Source organism: Chiloscyllium punctatum, chromosome 9 (genome assembly GCF_047496795.1).
Source record: "Chiloscyllium punctatum isolate Juve2018m chromosome 9, sChiPun1.3, whole genome shotgun sequence".
NCBI lineage: Eukaryota > Metazoa > Chordata > Chondrichthyes > Orectolobiformes > Hemiscylliidae > Chiloscyllium > Chiloscyllium punctatum.
Window position 1 is genome coordinate 2,742,312 of NC_092747.1, and position 20,292 is coordinate 2,762,603.

General features: G+C 50.4%; 1 protein-coding gene across 3 annotated transcripts in view; it reads right to left on the reverse strand.

Moving 5' to 3' along the window:
* Positions 1-3,497: 3,497 nt before the first annotated feature.
* Positions 3,498-20,292, reverse strand: part of stim1b (stromal interaction molecule 1b) — a 153,493-nt gene continuing 136,698 nt past the window's right edge. For all 3 annotated transcript variants that reach the window (XM_072576700.1, XM_072576698.1, XM_072576699.1), the window contains one exon: positions 3,498-12,882. In XM_072576700.1, coding sequence (XP_072432801.1) covers positions 12,297-12,882 — 586 coding nt within the window. In that variant the 3' untranslated portion in view covers positions 3,498-12,296. The remainder of the gene's footprint in view (positions 12,883-20,292) is intronic.

The window sequence follows — 20,292 nt, forward strand, 5'->3', positions numbered from 1 at the left end:
CGTCCGGCAGCAATGTCCTTTAGGACCTGATCAGCTCCATCAGTAATACTGCTACTGAGCCATTCTTGGTGGGATATTGAACCCTGCCCCACCACACCCCACCTAGAGGACATTCTGTGCCCTTGCCATCCTCAGTGCTTCCTCTAAGTGTTGTTCAATATGTAGGAGTACTGAATCATCAGCTGAGGAAGAACTGTACGGGGTAATCAGCAGGAGGTTTCCTTGCTCATGTTTAACCTGAAGCCATGAGACTTCATGGGTCTGGGGTCAATGTTGAGGACTCCTGGGAAACTCCCTCCTGACTGTACCCCACTGTGCTGTCCCTGGGACAGGACATATCCAGGGAAGGTGATGGTGGGGTCTGGGACATTGTCTCTAAGGTATGATTCCACGAGTATGACTATGTCAGACTGTTCACCCCGCCAGCCTTCACATGCAAAGAATAATCCTCCGCCATTTTCGCCAACTCCAACATGACGCCACCCCTAAACACCTCTTCCCTTCCCTCCCCCTGTCTGCATTCTGCAGAGATCGTTCCCTCCGGGACAACCTAGTGCACTCCTCCATCAAACCTAACACCTCTCCCATCACACACGCACCTTTCCATACAATCGTAGAAGGTGCAATACCTGCCCCTTTACCTCTACCACTAGAGAACTAACAGCTGATAGGAGTGAGATGGAAGTGATTGTTAATGATTCATTCCTCAGATCTCAGCTCCTTTGGTGTTGAAGCTGCAAACAGCCAGAGATGATGAAGGTGATGATGACTCCTCTCCCCTCCTTCCCCCCCACTCCGAGGGTCAGTGCTGAGGGACTGCCACATTGTCGGAGGCTCAGTCCACAGTATCAGGCTGATAGGAGTGAGTGATTTGTTGCTGTATTACTAGTCTCTGATGTGTTTTTGTAGCCACAATATTGTATTTCTATGACTAGCCTTAAAGTTTGACAGCACAGAAACAGACCCTTTGGTCCAACCCATCCATGCCAAGGTTCCCAAAACTAATCCCAGTTGTCTGCAGCCCTCTCGACCTTTCCTATCCATGTATCTGTCCAATGGTCTTTTAAACGATGTAAGTTCCTGCATCTACCAGTTCTTCTGGCAGTTCATTCCACACATGAACCACCCTCTGAGAAAGTTGCCCCTCAGGTCCCATTAAAATCTTTTTCCTTCTATAATCTTACAATTTATTCAGAATGTGACCAACGAGAAACTTCCCCTCGAGTTGCTGCTAGTCAAAGTATCTAATTCAATTTCTGGGCAATGGTAGCTTCCAGGATGTCAATAGTGGGGGATTCAGCGAATACTGATACCATTGACCGTCAAGTGGCAGTGGTTAGATTGTATTGTTAATGATGTTCATTGCCTGGCATTTGTTTAGTGAGAACATTACTTACCACGTGTCAGCCCAAGCCTGGATATTGATGTTGTTGCATTTGAATATAGACTGCTTTGGTATCGGAGGAGGTGGGAGTGGTGCTGAATGCAATCTCTTATTTCAAAGAGAATGGAGCATAAAAATAGTGAGGTTTTTCAAAAACTATATAAGGCACAAGTCAGAGCACAGTTGGAAAACTGTAAACAGTCATGGGCACCGTATCGAAAGAAAGATAGACTGGCATCATTAGCAGTTCAGAGAAGGTTCCCTCGGCTGATCCCAGGTAAGGAAGGAACTGTCTGATGAGCCTGTGCATGTTGGAGTTTGGAAGAATGAGAGGTGACATTACTGAAATATACAAAATTCTTCGGGGAATTGTCAGGGTAGGTGTGGAAAAGGTGTTTCCTCTTGGAGGCTAGCCTTGGAAGAGAAATCATCTCAGAATAAGCGGTCACCCATTGAAGATGAGGTGGAATTTGTCAGAGGGCAGTGAATCTGTGAAATCCTTTAATGTAAAGGGCTGTTGGGGCCGGGTCATTAAGCGTGTTATTGAGTAATGAGAGTGTGGGAGGTATTGCTGTAAGGCTTTGGGGACACCACCCCTGTAGTACTGCAATACAATACTGATCCCCTTACTTGGGGAGGGATGTAATTGTATTGGAAACCATTCAGAGGAGGTTCACTCGATTAATTCCAGGGATGAGGGGCTTGTCTTGTGAAGAGATATTGAGAAGCTAGGACCCATACTCTCTGGTATTTAGAAGAAGGAGGGGAGAATTTTTTGAGGTCTATGTTAAAGGAGATTGACAAACTTGATAGAGAAAGGAGAGTCCTCCTGGGGTGGGGACGAGGCAGACTAAAATAAGAGGCCACAGAATGAGGATTTAAAACATGAGGAATTTCTTCTCAGTGTAATGAATTTTTCATCACAGAGCGCTGTCAAGGCTGGGTCATTAAGGAAATTCGGGGCTGAGACAGACAGATTTTTACTCAGTAAGGGAATTGAGGATCATGGGAAAAGGCAGGAAAGTGGATTTGGGGATGATCAGATCAGCCGTGATCTCTTTGAATGGTGGGATGGACTTGATGGGCTGAATGGCCTACTCCTGTTCCCACATTTTATAAACTTTAGCGAACATTCCCACTTCTGACCTCAAGGAGGACAGCCCACTTTTCACAGACTGAATAACACAGCGCTCCCCACTCACTGCTCTTTCTGACAAAACAACGTGATAAACTGTCCCCTTCCTCAGCAATCCCCACCCGATACTGACATTTCATGTTTTTATTTCAGTTTCCAGAAGCTGCAACTTCATATTTGGGACGCAGTAGTGCTCTTAGTAATAGACAGAGAGAGAACACATCACCAAAGGAGGAAAGGTCTAATACCAAATATTGATAACTGGACAGGGACGAGATTAAAACACGTACTAGATTGGGAGGCACAGATTAGTAGGTGGAATCATTTTACTGTTTTGGTGAGGGAGCTGATCCTGAGGAATTATTTGAATTGATTGTCTCAGGATCTGCAGGAACTGGGAGCCATCAGGAGATGCCACTCTGAGTCTGTCGGGTGGGTGGGAGCAGCCGGGAACACAGCACTCTGGCAAACAGGACCAAAAGGGACAGAGAGAAAACACCAGATATAGAGGGGTCACTCTGACCCAGAGAGGGAGGGTACAGAGGGGTCACTCCGGGTCACTCTGACCCAGAGAGGGAGGGTACAGAGGGGTCACTCTGACCCAGAGAGGGAGGGTACAGAGGGGTCACTCCGGGTCACTCTGACCCAGAGAGGGAGGGTACAGAGGGGTCACTCCGGGTCACTCTGACCCAGAGAGGGAGGGTACAGAGGGGTCACTGTGGGTCACTCTGACCCAGAGAGGGAGGGTACAAAGGGGTCACTCCGGGTCACTCTGACCCAGAGAGGGAGGGTACAAAGGGGTCACTCCGGGTCACTCTGACCCAGACTGGGGATACAGAGGGGTCATTGTGGGTCACTCTGACCCAGACTGGAGATACAGAGGGGTCACTCCGGGTCACTCTGACCCAGAGACCATGAAAGGAAGATAATGGTGAATGAACATCCCGAGGGAACAAAATACAGCGAGTCATCCAGGAGCAGCTTCACATTTGATCAATTTATTGCTTCCATGCATTTGTTGCCAATAAAGTGAAAGATTTCGTACATTATACTTGTATTTCATTTTACAAAGACTTTCCTTTCTCTTCATAACAAAGCACAGGGGAAATTGAACACAGATATGAAGATTGGGTAACAACGCAGCAAAAGCTGGTGGTGATTTAGCTCGGCTGTACAAACATCAGCCTCAGGAAGCAGTCCCCAAATGCACCATCACACACAATCCTCAGAAACAGGCCCCGACCAGCCCCCACAGTTCACCCAACTGGAGGGAAGATCCCCAGCCTTGCCTTGCAGCCATGGACCTGGAGAAGACCCTGCAGGAGAACAGTGCTGAGAGAAATCACAGTCCCTGGACTGTGCAAAGGCCCCTGTGGCATCTCCACAATCCAGTCATTCGTCAATTCCTCATTCAGCTCTTGCATACTCCTGAGTAACTGGCTGCCCTTTGCCAGTGTACAGAACCTTCCACGTCATCATCACATTGTCCTTATAGCCAGGAACAGCACAGTGAGCCAAGCTGCAGACAGCAGGGAGGAAGGAACAGCCGGACTATACTGAGGTGGGCATGCTCCCCAAACATGCAATACCGAAAGGGGTTTGGGAGGGCGAAGGGGACAGATAGGCTGATACAGCGTGCATCACTGAGATATTAACAGAAACACTTGGAGCCTCAGTAAATACTGGCTTCACTTACCCAACACACATCAGAAAACAGTACAATCACCCAATGGTGGCTCAGAGCCCAGATTTGTGGAAGGTTCTCAGGTGAACAACCTTGTATTTTGAGACAGCCTGAGAATACGTTCAAGACCCAAGGATCTTTGACCTGTGCTGTAAGGTAACCTCAAACAGGGACAGCATGGATTAGATACGGAGTAAAGCTCCCTCTACACTGTCCCCATCAAACACTCCCAGGACAGGGACAGCACGGGGTTAGATACAGAGTAAAGCTCCCTCTACACTGTCCACATCAAACACTCCCAGGGACAGGGACAGCACAGGGTGGAATACAGAGTAAAGCTCCCTCTACACTGTCCCCATCAAACACTCCCAGGACAGGGACAGCACGGGATTGGATACAGAGTAAAGCTCCCTCTACACTGTCCCCACCAAACACTCCCAGGACAGAGACAGCACGGGGTGAGATACAGAGTAAAGATTCTTCTATTTGTTAAACTGAAAGTTATGCTCCCTCTACACTATCCCCCATCAAACCTTCCCAGGGTGGGTCAGATGAACAGTATCTGAACCAAACCACACACCGGAGTGAGTGAGTGTGTGAGAGTGAGAGAGAGAGAGAGAGAGAGAGAGAGTGTGTGCGCATCTGAGTGAGAGAGAGAGAGAGAGAGAGAGAGAGAGAGACAGTGCGAGCGAGTGAGCGAGTGAGCGAGAGAGAGAGAGAGAGAGAGAGAGAGAGAGAGAGAGAGAGAGAGCGCGCCCGCGAGAGCTGTGTTAGTTTTCCAGATGGTGCCAGTACCTACAGGGATAATGGTCTTTGCTAACAGCTACATACTTAAGCTGGCCAGACCATTTCAACCCAATACACATTAAATGTTCACAGTATCCAACACTGAACCCAGAATCAAATTCATCATTATCTACAAAAAAAACCTACATTCCCTTTATATAAAAAATAGAAAGTTGGTTGTTGAGAAGCTGATCAGCCTATAACATTACACACAGTGTCACTGCATTAAAAGGCAGGCCCCTGGAGCCATAAGCATGCCCCACACACACACACACAGAGCACAGACACAAGATATCAATGATCAGTTTGTAATGGGGGAAGGGTTCACAGGGAAATCATGGCCAGGAGCTCCTTGTCACTAACGCCATTTCCGAGCAGTTTCAACCTTCCCCAATGGCACAGACACACAGGGAGAACTGGACAGGAAACAAACAGACCTCCCCTAACACCAAGGAGAGTCTGTGCATCTCTCCAACATCACTGAGCAAGCCAGGACCAGGGGGAATGGTGGGGGCGGGGGAGCTGGAAACAGAGAACATGGGACGGTGGGGGGGGGGGGAGGAGTACTGCCTGTGGGAGGGAGAGAGGAGAGGCCACCACAGTGGGGCAGAGATGGACAGCCTGCATGGGTGGCAGGCATGGTAGATGGAGAGTGGGAATGTTGGGGAATGGAGGGGGGACAGTGGGAAGATCACGTGAAGGATGGAGAAGGTTTATCACTGCCCTTGCTACTTCATTAAACACTGAGTAAAGGAAATGGGGAGAACTGGGCAACACTGGGGCAGGAGGTAGAGGGTGGGGGGGTGGGGATACAGAATAGACTGGGGTGGGCTTACACAGATGATAGGAAAGTACTTACTGTTATCGAGAGCAGTACGTGCACAGTTACCACCTGCAGCATACACTGACACACAGCTAACAGGCCACAACTGAGGGTGACCACCCCTGAATTATCAATCACCTATCGAGGGAGGGATGGAGGGAGAGAGTGAGGGAGGGAGGGATGAAGTGCAAATGTGTGTGTGAGACAGAGAGGGAGGACTGGGGCTGATTGTTAACACAGCAGTGTAAATACTCCCATCCACAAAAGCTGAATGTAATTCTGTAAAAGACACTTTCCAACACTGAACAGGTTTGGCACAAAGATCAAATACTGATCGAGCATTTTTGGGTACTGACTGACCAACAGCCAATTGATGGTCATTACTCAGGATATATTCCCAGCAACATCTCCAAAATTAACATTGGCCAGAGCGCAGCCTGAGCCAGACCCTGCACTGACCGCTTCCCAGAGCGCGGCCTGATCCAGACACTGCACTGACCGCTTCCCAGAGCGCGGCCTGAGCCAGACACTGCACTGACCGCTTCCCAGAGCGCGCCTGAGCCAGACACTGCACTGACCGCTTCCCAGAGCGCAGCCTGAGCCAGACCCTGCACTGACCGCTTCCCAGAGCGCGGCCTGAGCCAGACCCTGCACTGACCGCTTCCCAGAGCGCAGCCTGAGCCAGACCCTGCACTGACCGCTTCCCAGAGCGCAGCCTGAGCCAGACCCTGCACTGACCGCTTCCCAGAGCGCGGCCTGAGCCAGACCCTGCACTGACCGCTTCCCAGAGCGCAGCCTGAGCCAGACCCTGCACTGACCGCTTCCCAGAGCGCGGCCTGAGCCGGGCAGCAAGGGTTTCTTAAAGAACAAAGTTTGATAAAACTCAACAAAATGCACAGGATGTATTAGGTGAACTCCGTTATCCACACGCGCCCACACACACACACAGACACACGCGCCCACACACACACACACACACAGACACACGCGCCCACACACACACACACAGACACACGCGCCCACACACACACACACACACGCGCCCACGCACGCACATACAGACACACGCGCCCACGCACGCACATACAGACACACGCCCACACACGTACCCATGCAGACACACGCGCCCACGCACGCACATTCAGGCACACGCGCCCATGCACGCACACTCAGGCATACGCGCCCACGCATGCACACACACACGTCCATGCATGCACACAGACACACGCGCCCACGCACTCACACACAGACACATGCACGCATACACAGACACACCCGCCCACGCACACACCCACAGACACACAGACACACGCGCCCACGCACACACCCACAGACACACGCGCCCACGCACGCACACACACACGTGCCCACAGACACATGCACCCACGCACGCACACACAGACACACGCGCCCACGCACGCAGACACAGACACACGCGCCCACGAACGCACACACAGACACACACGCCCACAGACACACGAGCCCATGCACGCACACAGACACACGCGCCCACGCACGCAACACAGACACACGCACACAGACACAGACACAGACACACGCGCCCACGCACGCACATTCAGGCACACGTGCCCGCACACAGACACACACGCCCACGCACGCACACTCAGGCACACGCGCCCACGCACGCACTCAGGCACACACGCCCACGCACGCGCCCACGCACGCACACACAGACACACGCGCCCACGCACGCACACACAGACACACGCGCCCACGCACACAGACACAGACACACGCGCCCACGCACACAGACACACGCGCCCACGCACGCACACAGACACACGCGCCCACGCACGCACACACGTGTCCACGCATGCACACAGACACACGCACTCACACACACGCACGCACACACAGACACACCCGCCCACGCACACGCCCACGCACACACACCCGCCCACGCACACACCCACACACACGCGCTCATGCACGCAGACAGACACACGCGCCCACGCACACACAGACACACGCGCCCACGCACACACAGACACACGCGCCCACGCATGCATACACAGACACATGCGCCCACGCACGCACACACAGACACACGCACACACAGATACACGCGCCCACGCACGCAGACAGACACACGCGCCCACGCACGCACACACAGACACACGCGCCCACGCACGCACACACAGACACATGCGCCCACGAACGCACACACAGACACACGCGCCCACAGACACACGCACCCACGCACGCACATTCAGGCACACGCGCCCACGCACGCACACTCAGACACACGTGCCCACAGACACACACGCCCGCGCACACAGACACATGCGCCCACGCACTCGCGCACAGACGCACGCGCACTCAGGCACACGCGCACTCAGGCACACGCGCACACGCACACAGACACACGCGCCCACGCACGCGCACACAGACACACGCCCACACACGCACCCATGCAGACACACGCGCCCACGCACGCACGCACACATGCGCCCACGCACGCAGACACAGACACACGCGCCCACGCACACAGACACAGACACACGCGCCCACGCACGCACATTCAGGCACACGCGCCCATGCACGCACACTCAGGCATACACGCCCACGCATGCACACACAGACACACGCGCCCACGCACACAGACACACGCGCCCACGCACGCACACACAGACACACGCGCCCACGCACTCACACACAGACACATGCACGCATACACAGACACACCCGCCCACGCACACACCCACAGACACACGCGCCCACGCACACACCCACAGACACACGCGCCCACGCACACGCCCACAGACACATGCACCCACGCACGCACACACAGACACACGCGCCCACGCACGCAGACACAGACACACGCGCCCACGAACGCACACACAGACACACACGCCCACAGACACACGAGCCCATGCACGCACACAGACACACGCGCCCACGCACGCAACACAGACACACGCACACAGACACAGACACACGCGCCCACGCACGCACATTCAGGCACACGCGCCCGCACACAGACACACACGCCCACGCACGCACACTCAGGCACACGCGCCCACGCACGCACACTCAGGCACACACGCCCACACACACAGACACACGCGCCCACGCACGCACACACAGACACACGCGCCCACGCACGCACACACAGACACACGCGCCCACGCACGCACACACAGACACACGCGCCCACGCACGCACACACGTGTCCACGCATGCACACAGACACACGCACTCACACACACCCGCCCACGCACACGCCCACGCACACACAGACACACCCGCCCACGCACACACCCACACACACGCGCTCATGCACGCAGACAGACACACGCGCCCACGCACACACAGACACACGCGCCCACGCACGCACAGACACACGCGCCCACGCATGCATACACAGACACATGCGCCCACGCACGCACACACAGACACACGCACACACAGATACACGCGCCCACGCACGCAGACACAGACACACGCGCCCACGCACGCACACACAGACACACGCGCCCACGCACGCACAGACACATGCGCCCACGAACGCACACACAGACACACGCGCCCACAGACACACGCACCCACGCACGCACATTCAGGCACACGCGCCCACGCACGCACACTCAGACACACGTGCCCACAGACACACACGCCCGCGCACACAGACACATGCGCCCACGCACTCGCGCACAGACGCACGCGCACTCAGGCACACGCGCACACGCACACAGACACACGCGCCCACGCACGCGCACACAGACACACGCGCCCACGCACGCACACTCAGGCACACGCGCCCACGCACGCACACAGATACACGCGCACCCCCACACAGACATGCGCGCACACATAGACACGCACCCACACAGAGACACACGCGCCCACACACATGTCCGCGCACACACAGACATGCACCCACACACTCGCCCACGCACGCACAGACACCTGTGCCTAAGCGTGCGCACATACACACGCGCCTACACGCACACAGGCACACACGCGCCTACGCGCACACAGGCACACACGCGCCTACGCGCACACAGACACACATGCCCACGCACAGACACATGCGCCCACGCACAGACACAGACACACGTGCCCACGCACACAGACACACACTGACACGTGCCCATACAGACACACGCGCCCACGCACAGACACACGCGCCCACGCACAAACACACGCGCCCACGCATAGACACACGCGCCCACGCATAGACACACGCGCCCATGCGCGCACACAGACACACGTGCCCACGCGCGCACACGTGCCCACGCACACAGACACATGCACCCACAGGGACATGTGCCCCCACGCCTACGCGCTCATGCGTGCACACACATGCGCCCATGCACACAGACACATGCACCCACAGGGACATGTGCCCCCACACACAGACATACATGCCCACACACACACACGTACCCACGCAGATACACGTGCCCACGCACACAGACACGTGCCCACACGCACACGCCCACATGCACAAACACATGTGCCCACACAGTTTTTTCAGTTTGCACACTCAGAGCTGAATGCAGTTCTACTCCCTTTTCTCACACTACACTACACTGAGCCTGTCTGGCTGTCTGTCTGACTCAGTCTCTAACCATCAAAGGCATCCTGCGCTCACAATTTAAAGTCAAAGTTCTTGATACATGATTAGAAACACCTAGTTCTAAGTCAGGGTTGAGCCCAAACCAACCTTATGACCGGCTCTCTGAACGTGGAGACTTTCAGAAGCTGAGAGTCAGTTTTTCAGCTCATTGATGCCCACAGCCTCAATAACAGAACAATCGCCAAACATAGCCCAGGATAGATTGCGTACACCCATTACAGGGGTACTGTCTACACTGACATACTCTGTGGCTGGTGTAGCCTCAGTAGTGTAACACACACAGATGCACAGACAGACACGGGGATACAGGTGCACACACCAGGGTTAACACTATCAACCGAGCCCCAGGAAACCAACAGCTCATTTCAAAGACAAACTCTAGTAAAAGTGAGTACCGCTCATGGGTTTATGTCCAGCTAGGAGTGCTGAAGATTGTAATGTCACAGTGAGACATGAGTACAGTCTACACCTTCTCGACTGAGAATCTCGACAGGAACCAGAATCTCCCAACTACCTGCGGAGTTCAGGATAACAATGCCCACATTCTGAATGCAGTTCAGTCACAGCAGAATCATTTTAAGTTAATGAGTACAGTCTCAGGAGGAGAAACTAATTCTATGACAGAACTTGGAGATCTGGGACACAACCCATCACAGCCAGCTTTAAACATCCAGCAGCCATCAGGAAGAGGGAGTAGCACACATAACCCACAGTTTGTGTATATCAGGAATAGTCACACATGAGGGATATTCAAGAGAGTCACTCAGATAATATCTTCAAAGTGCTTAAATTAACAAGTCAGGGAGAAAGGGTCAGAGGTTATTAGCACAACAGCAGCAGAAGAGTAACAGTGACAGCATTGAGGGTTAAAGTGAGATTAACAACATGGAGGGTTCGAGAGAGTAATCCCAGTCAGGGAGTGAAGGTTCAAAAAGATTAACATGGGGAGAGGGGGGATGGAGTGAGATGAACAATAGAGTGAGGATTAGAGAGGGAGTAGCAAGGGCTAGAAAGAGTGAAGGCACTGCTTGTCTTGTTTTCAGGCTGGGCCCAAGGTTTCTCAGAGTGGGCCATCAGCGCGATGGCGGTGGACGGGTGGGAAGGTCATGGAAGGGGGTGTGCTCTGTAAGTGCAGCAGACTGGGTCAGTCACCTTTCCCTGGACTCTGCTTGGGCAGGTCAACCTGCTTCAATGTACGGTGCACAATCAATGATCAGCCCCAGCATCCCTGACTGGACACATCCACTTTTAATCAGAGACCAACTATTCAACCAAGTGTGTCTGCACACAGCCACTGCATGTGCAAGCCACTCACTGGCAAACCAACATTAGCAAATGGACAGAAAGGAAAGCACTGGCCTCTGTGATAGACGTGACTCCCATCCCCAGTCACTTATTAAAGGTACAGTCATACTGAGTCATTTACAAGCTTTGTAACTCAGACCTTTGGAGAAGATACATCAAACTTCTCCACATCTTCAAACCTTAAGGTTTTCAAACCTTCCACAGAAACCTTTTGAAAATATGTAATTTTTTTTTGCAGAAGCAATGCGAGTGCATGCTGCCCTGATACAGTTCAGGCACTGGGAAACAACGCATGCAGCAGGATAGAGAGAGATGTCCCAAAAAGCAGGAAGCTCCTCACAGTTCCCCTTCTTCATCAACTTGGGAGAAGCTTAGAAATGAGGAACCCCAGTCTGTAAAATAAATAAGATTAAATAAAATCCACTCCCTGGGGACAAAGAGCTCTAGTAAAAAGCTTGACCAAAGGATAAACTGAGTCCCTGAAGTGCTGGGTGTCTACATGTTTTCTCAGTTCAGTTCAGTTGTGTGCAGACCTCCTGCTTGGAAAAGGCCAGCTCCCCAGGCCAACTCGACTTATTTGTTCTTTTTCTTGAACAGCTTAAATCCTGGTTTCTTTTTGCCAGGGTTGGGCTCAGTCTCCTCACCTGTTGACGTGCTGTCCTCCTCCACTGGAGACTTTTTTGAGGACAGCTGAGGGATTTTGGTTCCCTTAATGCCGTTTTTGGTGTCGGTCACGGTGGGCTCAGGGTCGGTGGATGTGGGGCTGAGCGAGCGCGAGGATTCAGAGGGGCTGAGGACCAAACCCTCCGTGCCGCGGTGGATCTCGCCCAGACTAGCTGACTTCTCCAGGCCCCGATTGGGGTAAGGCTTCCTACCGGTCACAGGACTATCTGATATGCTCTCAGAACACATGCTGCTCAGCGAGTCAGCCTGTTTACTGCTGCTGCTGCCATTCGGGCTGGGGATGTTGGAGTCTGACACCACACTCACGCTCGCAGTGCTCTCTTCTGTCAGTCTGAGGAGGGAGGTAGGCTTGGATGGCGCAGACCTGGATCCAGAGCTGTGTAGGAGGGCACTGGGAGACCCCGAAGGATTGGCAAGACGTTGCTGATCACTGGACTGAGAAATGGAGGATTCAGAATCAGAGCGGTTTAACTCCCTGAGGGAGAAGAGAGGAAATTACATCAGCTCGGTTTTACAAAACTCATGCCCTAAAACAAAGCTGAGGACAGGACAAATAACGTGATTTACACCCCAAAGGATACAGTCATACAGATGTACAGCGTAGAAACAGACCCTTCGGTCCAACTCAGCTATGCCAACTAGATATTCTAAATTTTTCTCGTCCCATTTGCCAGCACCTGGCCCATATCCCTCCAAACCCTTCCTATTCATATACCCATCCAAATTCCTCTTAAATGTTGTAATTGTACCAGCCTCCACCACTTCCTCTGGCAGCTCATTCCATACACGTACCACCCTCTGTGTGAAAAAGTTGCCCCTTAGGTCTCTTTTATATCTTTCCCCTCTCACCCTAAACCTATGCCCTCTAGTTCTGGACTCACCCACCCCAGCGAAAAGACCTTGTCTTTTATCCTATCCATGCCCCTCATAATTTTATAAACCTCTATAAGGTCACCCCTCAGCCTCCGATGCTCCAGGGAAAACAGTCCCAGCCTGTTCAGCCTCTCCCTGTAGCGCAGATCCTCCAACCTTGGCAACATCCTTGTAAATCTTTTCTGAACCCTTTCAAGTTTCACAACAGATTTCCAATAGGAAGGAGACCAGAATTGCACGCAATACTCCAACACCGGCCTTACCAATGTCCTGTACAGCTGCAACGTGACCTCCCAACTCCTGTACTCAATACTCTGACCAATAAAGGAAAGCATACCAAACACCTTCTTCACTATCCTATCGACCTGCAACTCCACTTTCAAGGAGCTATGAACCTGCACTCCAAGATCTTTGTTCAGCAACACTCCTTAGGACCTTACCATTAAGTGTATAAGTCCTGTGAAGATTTGCCTTTTCAAAACGCAGTACCTCGCATTTATCTAAATTAAACTCCATCTGCCACTCCTTAGCCCAGTCGCTCATCTCATTAAGATCATGTTGTAATTTGAGGTAACCTTTGTCCATCCACTACACCTCCAATTTTGGTGTCATCTGCAAACTTACTAACTATACCTCGTATGTTCACATCCAAATCATTTATATAAATGACAAAAAGTAGAGGGCCCAGCACCGATCCTTGTGGCACTCCACTGGTCACAGGCCTCCAGTCTGAAAAACAACCCTCCACCACCACCACCCTCTGTCTTCTACCTTTGAGCCAGTTCTGTATCCAAATGGCTAGTTCTCCCTGTATTTCATGAGATCTAACCTTGCTAATCAGTCTCCCATGGGGAACCTTGTCGAACACCTTACTGAAGTTCATATCAACAACATCCACTGCTCTGCCTTCATCAATCTTAAAAATCACACAACACCAGATTCTAGTCCAATAGGTTTATTTGGAAGCACTAGCTTTCGAAGTGCTGCTCCTTCGCGAGTAGCTAGTGGGGCAGGGTCATAGGACACAGAATTTATAGCAAAAGATCAAAGTGTCATACAACCGATGCGATGTATTGAACAAACCGAGATTGTTAAGCCTGAATCACTTAGAAAGGAGTTGCAGATTTCAATTAATTGTAAATCCCAGAACTTGATGTTGTGTGATTTTTAACTTTGTCCACCCCAGTCCAACACCAGCTCCTTCACATCATGACCATCAATCTTTTCTGTCACCTCTTCAAAAATCTCAATCAAGTTAGTGAGACACAATTTCCCACATACAAAGCCATGTTGACTATCCCTAATCAGTGCTTGCCTATCCAAATACACATAAATCCTCTCACTCAGAATTCTTTCCAACAACTTGCCCACCACCAATGTCAGGCTCACTGCTCCATAGTTCCCTGTTTTTTTTCTTACCACCGTTGTTAAACAGTGGCACCACGTTAGCCCACCACAACCAGCAGTGCTTTGGACTGCCATAGTGTTAAAAGGTTTAGATGGAGAGGAGCTTGTTAAGTGCGTACAAGACAATGTCTGATTACGGCACCTCACCTGTGACTATCGATGATACAAATATCTCAGTAAGAGGCCCAGCAATCACTTCCCTAGCTTCCCACAGAATTCTCGGGTACACCTGATCTGGTCCTGGGGATTTATCCAGCTTTATGCATTTTAAGACATCCAGCACTTCCTCTTTAATATGGACATTCTTCAGGATGTCGGTATCTATTTCTCCAATTTCTCTAGCTTCCATATCCTTCTCCACAGTTAACTACTGACAGGAAATATTTGTTTAGTACCTCACCTATCTCCTGGGATTCCACACACAGTCAGCCTTGTTGATCTTTAAGGGGTCCTAGTTACTCTTTTGTCTTTAATGTATTTGTAGAATCTCTTTGGATTCTCCTTAACTCTATTTGCCAAAGCTACCTCATGTCATTTTTTCTCCCTCCTGATTTCCCTCGAGTATACTCCTACTGCCTTTATATTCTTTGAGGGATTCACGTGATTCTGTCTAAACATGCCTCGTTTTTCTAGACCAGAGGCTTAATATGTCAGCTTTAAACATTATTAAAAGTGATTAAAAATTACACGCTGGCAGCAGATTCTAACAGGGCGTTGCAAGAGCCAGTGGTCATGTCCCTCAGCGAGATACATTCACAATTAATAGCTTTGACAAAATGTAATCATTCCAGGGTTGCTAACAATGACAGCTCCATGCAAATGAAAGCTGTTAGGAGGACACAGAGACTGCCCAGAGGTGTAGACAGGTTCAGTGCATGCACAACAAATGCAGTATAATGTGTCAAGCTGTGAGGTCATCACTTCGCTCATAACAACAGAAAAACAGCTTTTTAGAAAAAACCACTTGACACTCACAGATGTGGATCACAAAACAATGACAGCACAGGGAGATCATCATTCAGTCCAACCAATCTGTACTGGTCCTGTTCAGAGACTCGGAGGGTACTCCTACAAGCAACATTAGGGTTCAGCACACAGGAACAGCAAACAACTAGGAAGGAAGGGACTGATTAACAGGTGAGGGAGAGTGAGACGGTAAGCTTATGGGGAACATACAAACTGACTGTAAAAGTTTCTCTTGGTATGTGAAGAGAAAAAGGAAAACAACTCGAGCACTGTACACTGGAGATTTACTCCGTGTGGAGCCACTGAAAATGGGGGAAGATACTAAACGAATATTTTGCATCAGTATTTACTATGGAAAAGGATATGGAAGATATAGACTGTTGGGAAATAGATGGTGACATCTTGCAAAATGTCCAGTGTACAGAGGAGGAAGTGCTGGATGTCTTGAAACGGTTAAAAGTGGATAAATCCCCAGGACCTGATCATGTGTACCCGTGAACTCTGTGGGAAGCTTGAGAAGTGATTGCTGGGCCTCTTGCTGAGATATTTGTGTCATCGATAGTCACAGATGAGGTGCCGGAAGACTGGAGGTTGGCTAACGTGGTGCCACTGTTTAAGAAGGGGGGTAAGGACAAGCCAGGGAACTATAGACCAGTGAGCCTGACCTCAGTGGTGGGCAAGTTGTTGGAGGGAATCCTGAGAGACAGGAATTACATGTATTTGGAAAGGCAAGGACTGATTAGGGATAGTCAACATGGCTTTGTGCGTGGGAAATCGTGTCTCATAAATTTGATTGAGTTTTTTGAAGAAGTAACAAAGAAGATTGATGAGGACAGAGCAGTAGATGTGATCTATAGGGACTTCAGTAAGGCATTCGACAAGGTTCCCCATGGGAGACTGATTAGCAAGGTTAGACCTCATGGAATAAAGGGAGAACTAGCCATTTGGATAATGAACTGGCTCAAAGGTAGTAGACAGAGGGTGGTGGTGGTGGAGGGTTGTTTTTCAGACTGGAGGCCTGTGACCAGTGGAGTGCCACAAGATCGGTGCTGGGTCCTCTATATTTTGTCATTTACATAAATGATTTGGATACGAGCATATGAGGAACAGTTAGTAAGTTTGCAGATGACACCAAAATTGGAGGTGTAGTGGACAGCGAAGAGGGTTACCTCAGATTACAACAGGATCTTGACCAGATGGGTCAATGGGCTGAGAAATGGCAGATGGAGTTTAATTCAGATAAATGTGAGGTGCTGCATTTTGGGAAAGCAAATCTTCACAGGACTTATACACTTAATGGTAAGGTCCTAAGGAGTGTTGCTGAACAAAGATCTTGGAGTGCAGGTTCATAGCTCCTTGAAAGTGGAGTTGCAGGTAGATAGGATAGTGAAGAAGGCGTTTGGTATGCTTTCCTTTATTCGTCAGAGTATTGAGTACAGGAGTTGGGAGGTCATGTTGCAGCTGTACAGGACAATGGTTAGGCCACTGTTGGAATATTGCGTGCAATTCTGGTCTCCTTCCTATCGCAAAGGTGTTGTGAAACCTGAAAGGGTTCAGAAAAAATTTACAAGGATGTTGCCAGGGTTGGAGGATCTGAGCTACAGGGAGAGGCTGAAGAGGCTGGGGCTGTTTTCCCTGGAGCTTCGGGGTGACCTTATAGAGGTTTACAAAATTATGAGGGGCATGGATAGGATAAATAGACAAAGTCTTTTCCCTGGGGTCGGGGAGTCCAGAACTAGAGGGCATAGGTTTAGGGTGAGAGGGGAAAGATATAAAAGAGACCTAAGGGGCAACGTTTCCACGCAGAGGGTGGTATGTGTATGGAATGAGCTGCCAGAGGATGTGGTGGAGGCTGATACTATTGCAACATTTAAGAGGCATTTGGATGGGTATATGAATAGGAAGGATTTGGAGGGATATGGGCCAGGTGCTGGCAGCTGGGACTAGATTGGGTTGGGATAGCTGGTCGGCATGGACAGGTTGGACCGAAGGGTCTGTTTCCATGCTGTACGTCTCTATGACTACAATTGTTTTGGTGAGACTACATCAGGAGTCCTGAGTGAAGGTTCTTCCATATTGAAGGAAGAATGTATTTCTACTGGACACAGTTCAGTGAAGGTTCACTAGGACTGGTCCCTGGGTTAGGGTGGCTCTCTTCTGGTGAGAGGTTGAGTAAATTGGGTATATAATCTCTGCTGGCCATATTCAATCCCTTAAGATTCTCCTCCATGGCACGGCACAAGCAGCCAATAGTATAGGACAGAGATAAGGAGCTATTTATTTTTTGGTCAAAGTGTGGCAAATCGTTGTCCCAGACAGTTGCAGCTGCTCCATTGTGGACTACCTTAAGGATGAGATGGAGGTTTGCTATGTCAGGGAATCGAGGGAGATGAGGAGCATGCAGCAAAGCTGATGATTAGACTAGATTAGATTCCCTACAGTGTGGAAACAGGCCTTTCGGCCCCACAAGTCCACACTGACCCTCCAAAAAGTAACCCACTCAGATCTATTTCCCTCTGACTAATGCACCTAACACTATGGGCAATTTCCCATGGCCAATTCACCTAACCTGCACATCTTTGGATTGTGGGAGGAAACCCACGCAGACACGGGGAGAATGTTCAAACTCCACACAGACAGTCGCCTGAGGCTGGAATCGAACCCAGGTCCCTGGTGCTGTAAGTGTTAACCACTGAGCCACCATATCACCCCATGGGTCAGCCACAACCGAACTGAGGGGAGGAACGGGCTTGGATGGGCTCCTGCTCTTATTTCCTATCTCCATAATCATCTCTCCAAATTAACTTGTTATAGGAAACTCAAGTCAAATGAACCATTTTTAATCCAGGACAACGTGTGCAGAGTTCTTCATTTTCAGAAAAATAGCCAGTGAAGAGACTGGACCAGATTTACACAATTACCGTTTTCGGAGGTTGCAGAAATACCACCCTGAGTAACACAGCAAACCCCTCACCCCCATTCCCAGCAACAATTTATTGGGAGTTTTGGGAAAAAGACACCCTGTGCAAGGAGCAGTAGGGACAGCAGACAATGGGACTGCCTTCCTTCACAACCCCAGGCTGTAACCTGCTCCCGCTGTAAAGCGGCCAATCAGTAGCACGGAAGGTCAAACTGTAGCCAGAAAACTGACAGACCTCAGGAATGGGAGCAGCTTAGAATTCAGCGAACGAGGAGAACAGGATTGATTAAGAGGGAGTAAATAAGTAATAGAGTAAGCCTATGGAGAACAAGCTGAGTGTAAAAGTTTCTATACACATGTGAAGAGAAAACAATTGATGAAGACAAATGTAGATCCCTTACAATAAGAAACAGGAGAATTTGCATTTTATAAGAAACATACTGAGTGGAGGATGAGGCAACCATGGCTGACAGGGGAAGTCAGGGACAGCATGAAAGAAACAAAAAAAGCATACAATGTGGTGAAGATTAGTGGAAAGCCTCTAAAAACCAGCAGAGGATAACTGAAAAAGCAATGGGGGGGGGGGGGGGGGGGGAAGGATGAAAGATGAGAAGCTAGCCAGTAATATAAAAGAAGATTGTAAGAGATTTTTTAGATACCTAAAAAGTGAGAGACAGAGAGGCAAAAGCGGTCATTAGACAACTGGAAAACGAGTCTGGAGAAGTAGTAATGGGGAACAAAGAAATGACGCAGGAATCGAAATAGGTATTTTGCATTGGTCTTCATGATGAAAGACACCAGCAGCATACCGGAGCTTCAAAAGAGTCAGGGGGCAGAGGTGAGTGTAGTGGCCATCACTAAGGGGATGGTGCTGGAGGAGCTGATAGGGATAAATCACCTGGAGTAGATGGACTACACCCCAGAGTTCTGAAGGAGATAGCTGAGGAGATTGTGGAGGCATTGATGATGATCTTTCAGGAATCATTGGATTTGCAGAGGCTCCCAGGGGACTGGAAAATGGCTCATGTAACACCCGTTTGAGAAGTGAGGGAGGCAGCAGACAGGAGATTATAGGTTAGTTAGACTGACCTCAGTTATAGTTAAGATTCTAGAGTCCATTATTAAGGATGAGATTGCAGAGTACTTGGAAGTGCACGGTAAATAGGGTGGGGTCAGCACGGCTTCATCAAGGGGTAGCCACACCTGACAAACCCATTAGAATGCTTTGAACAAGTTGCACAGAGAGAGCCAGTGGCTGTGATTTATTTGGATTTCCAGAAGGTGGTGCACAGGAGGCTGCTGAATACGAGCCCATGGTGTTAGGGGTAAGGTACAGGCGTGGATAGAGGATTGGCTGACTGGCAGAAAGCAGAATGGGCGGATAAAGGAGTCTTTTCAGGATGGCAGCTGGTGACTACTGACGTTTATGGCCTAGATAGGATAAATAGACAAAGTCTTTTCCCTGGGGTGGGGGAGTCAGAACTAGAGGACATAGGTTTAGGGTGAGAGGGGAAAGATATAAAAGAGACCTACGGGGCAACTTTTTCACACAGAGGGTGGTACGTGTATGGAATGAGCTGCCAGAGGAAGTGGTGGAGGCTGGTACAATGACAATATTTAAAAGGCATCTGGATGGATATATGAATAGGAAGGGTTTGGAGGGATATGGGCCGGGTGCTGGCAGGTGGGACTAGATTGGGTTGGGATATCTGGTCGGTG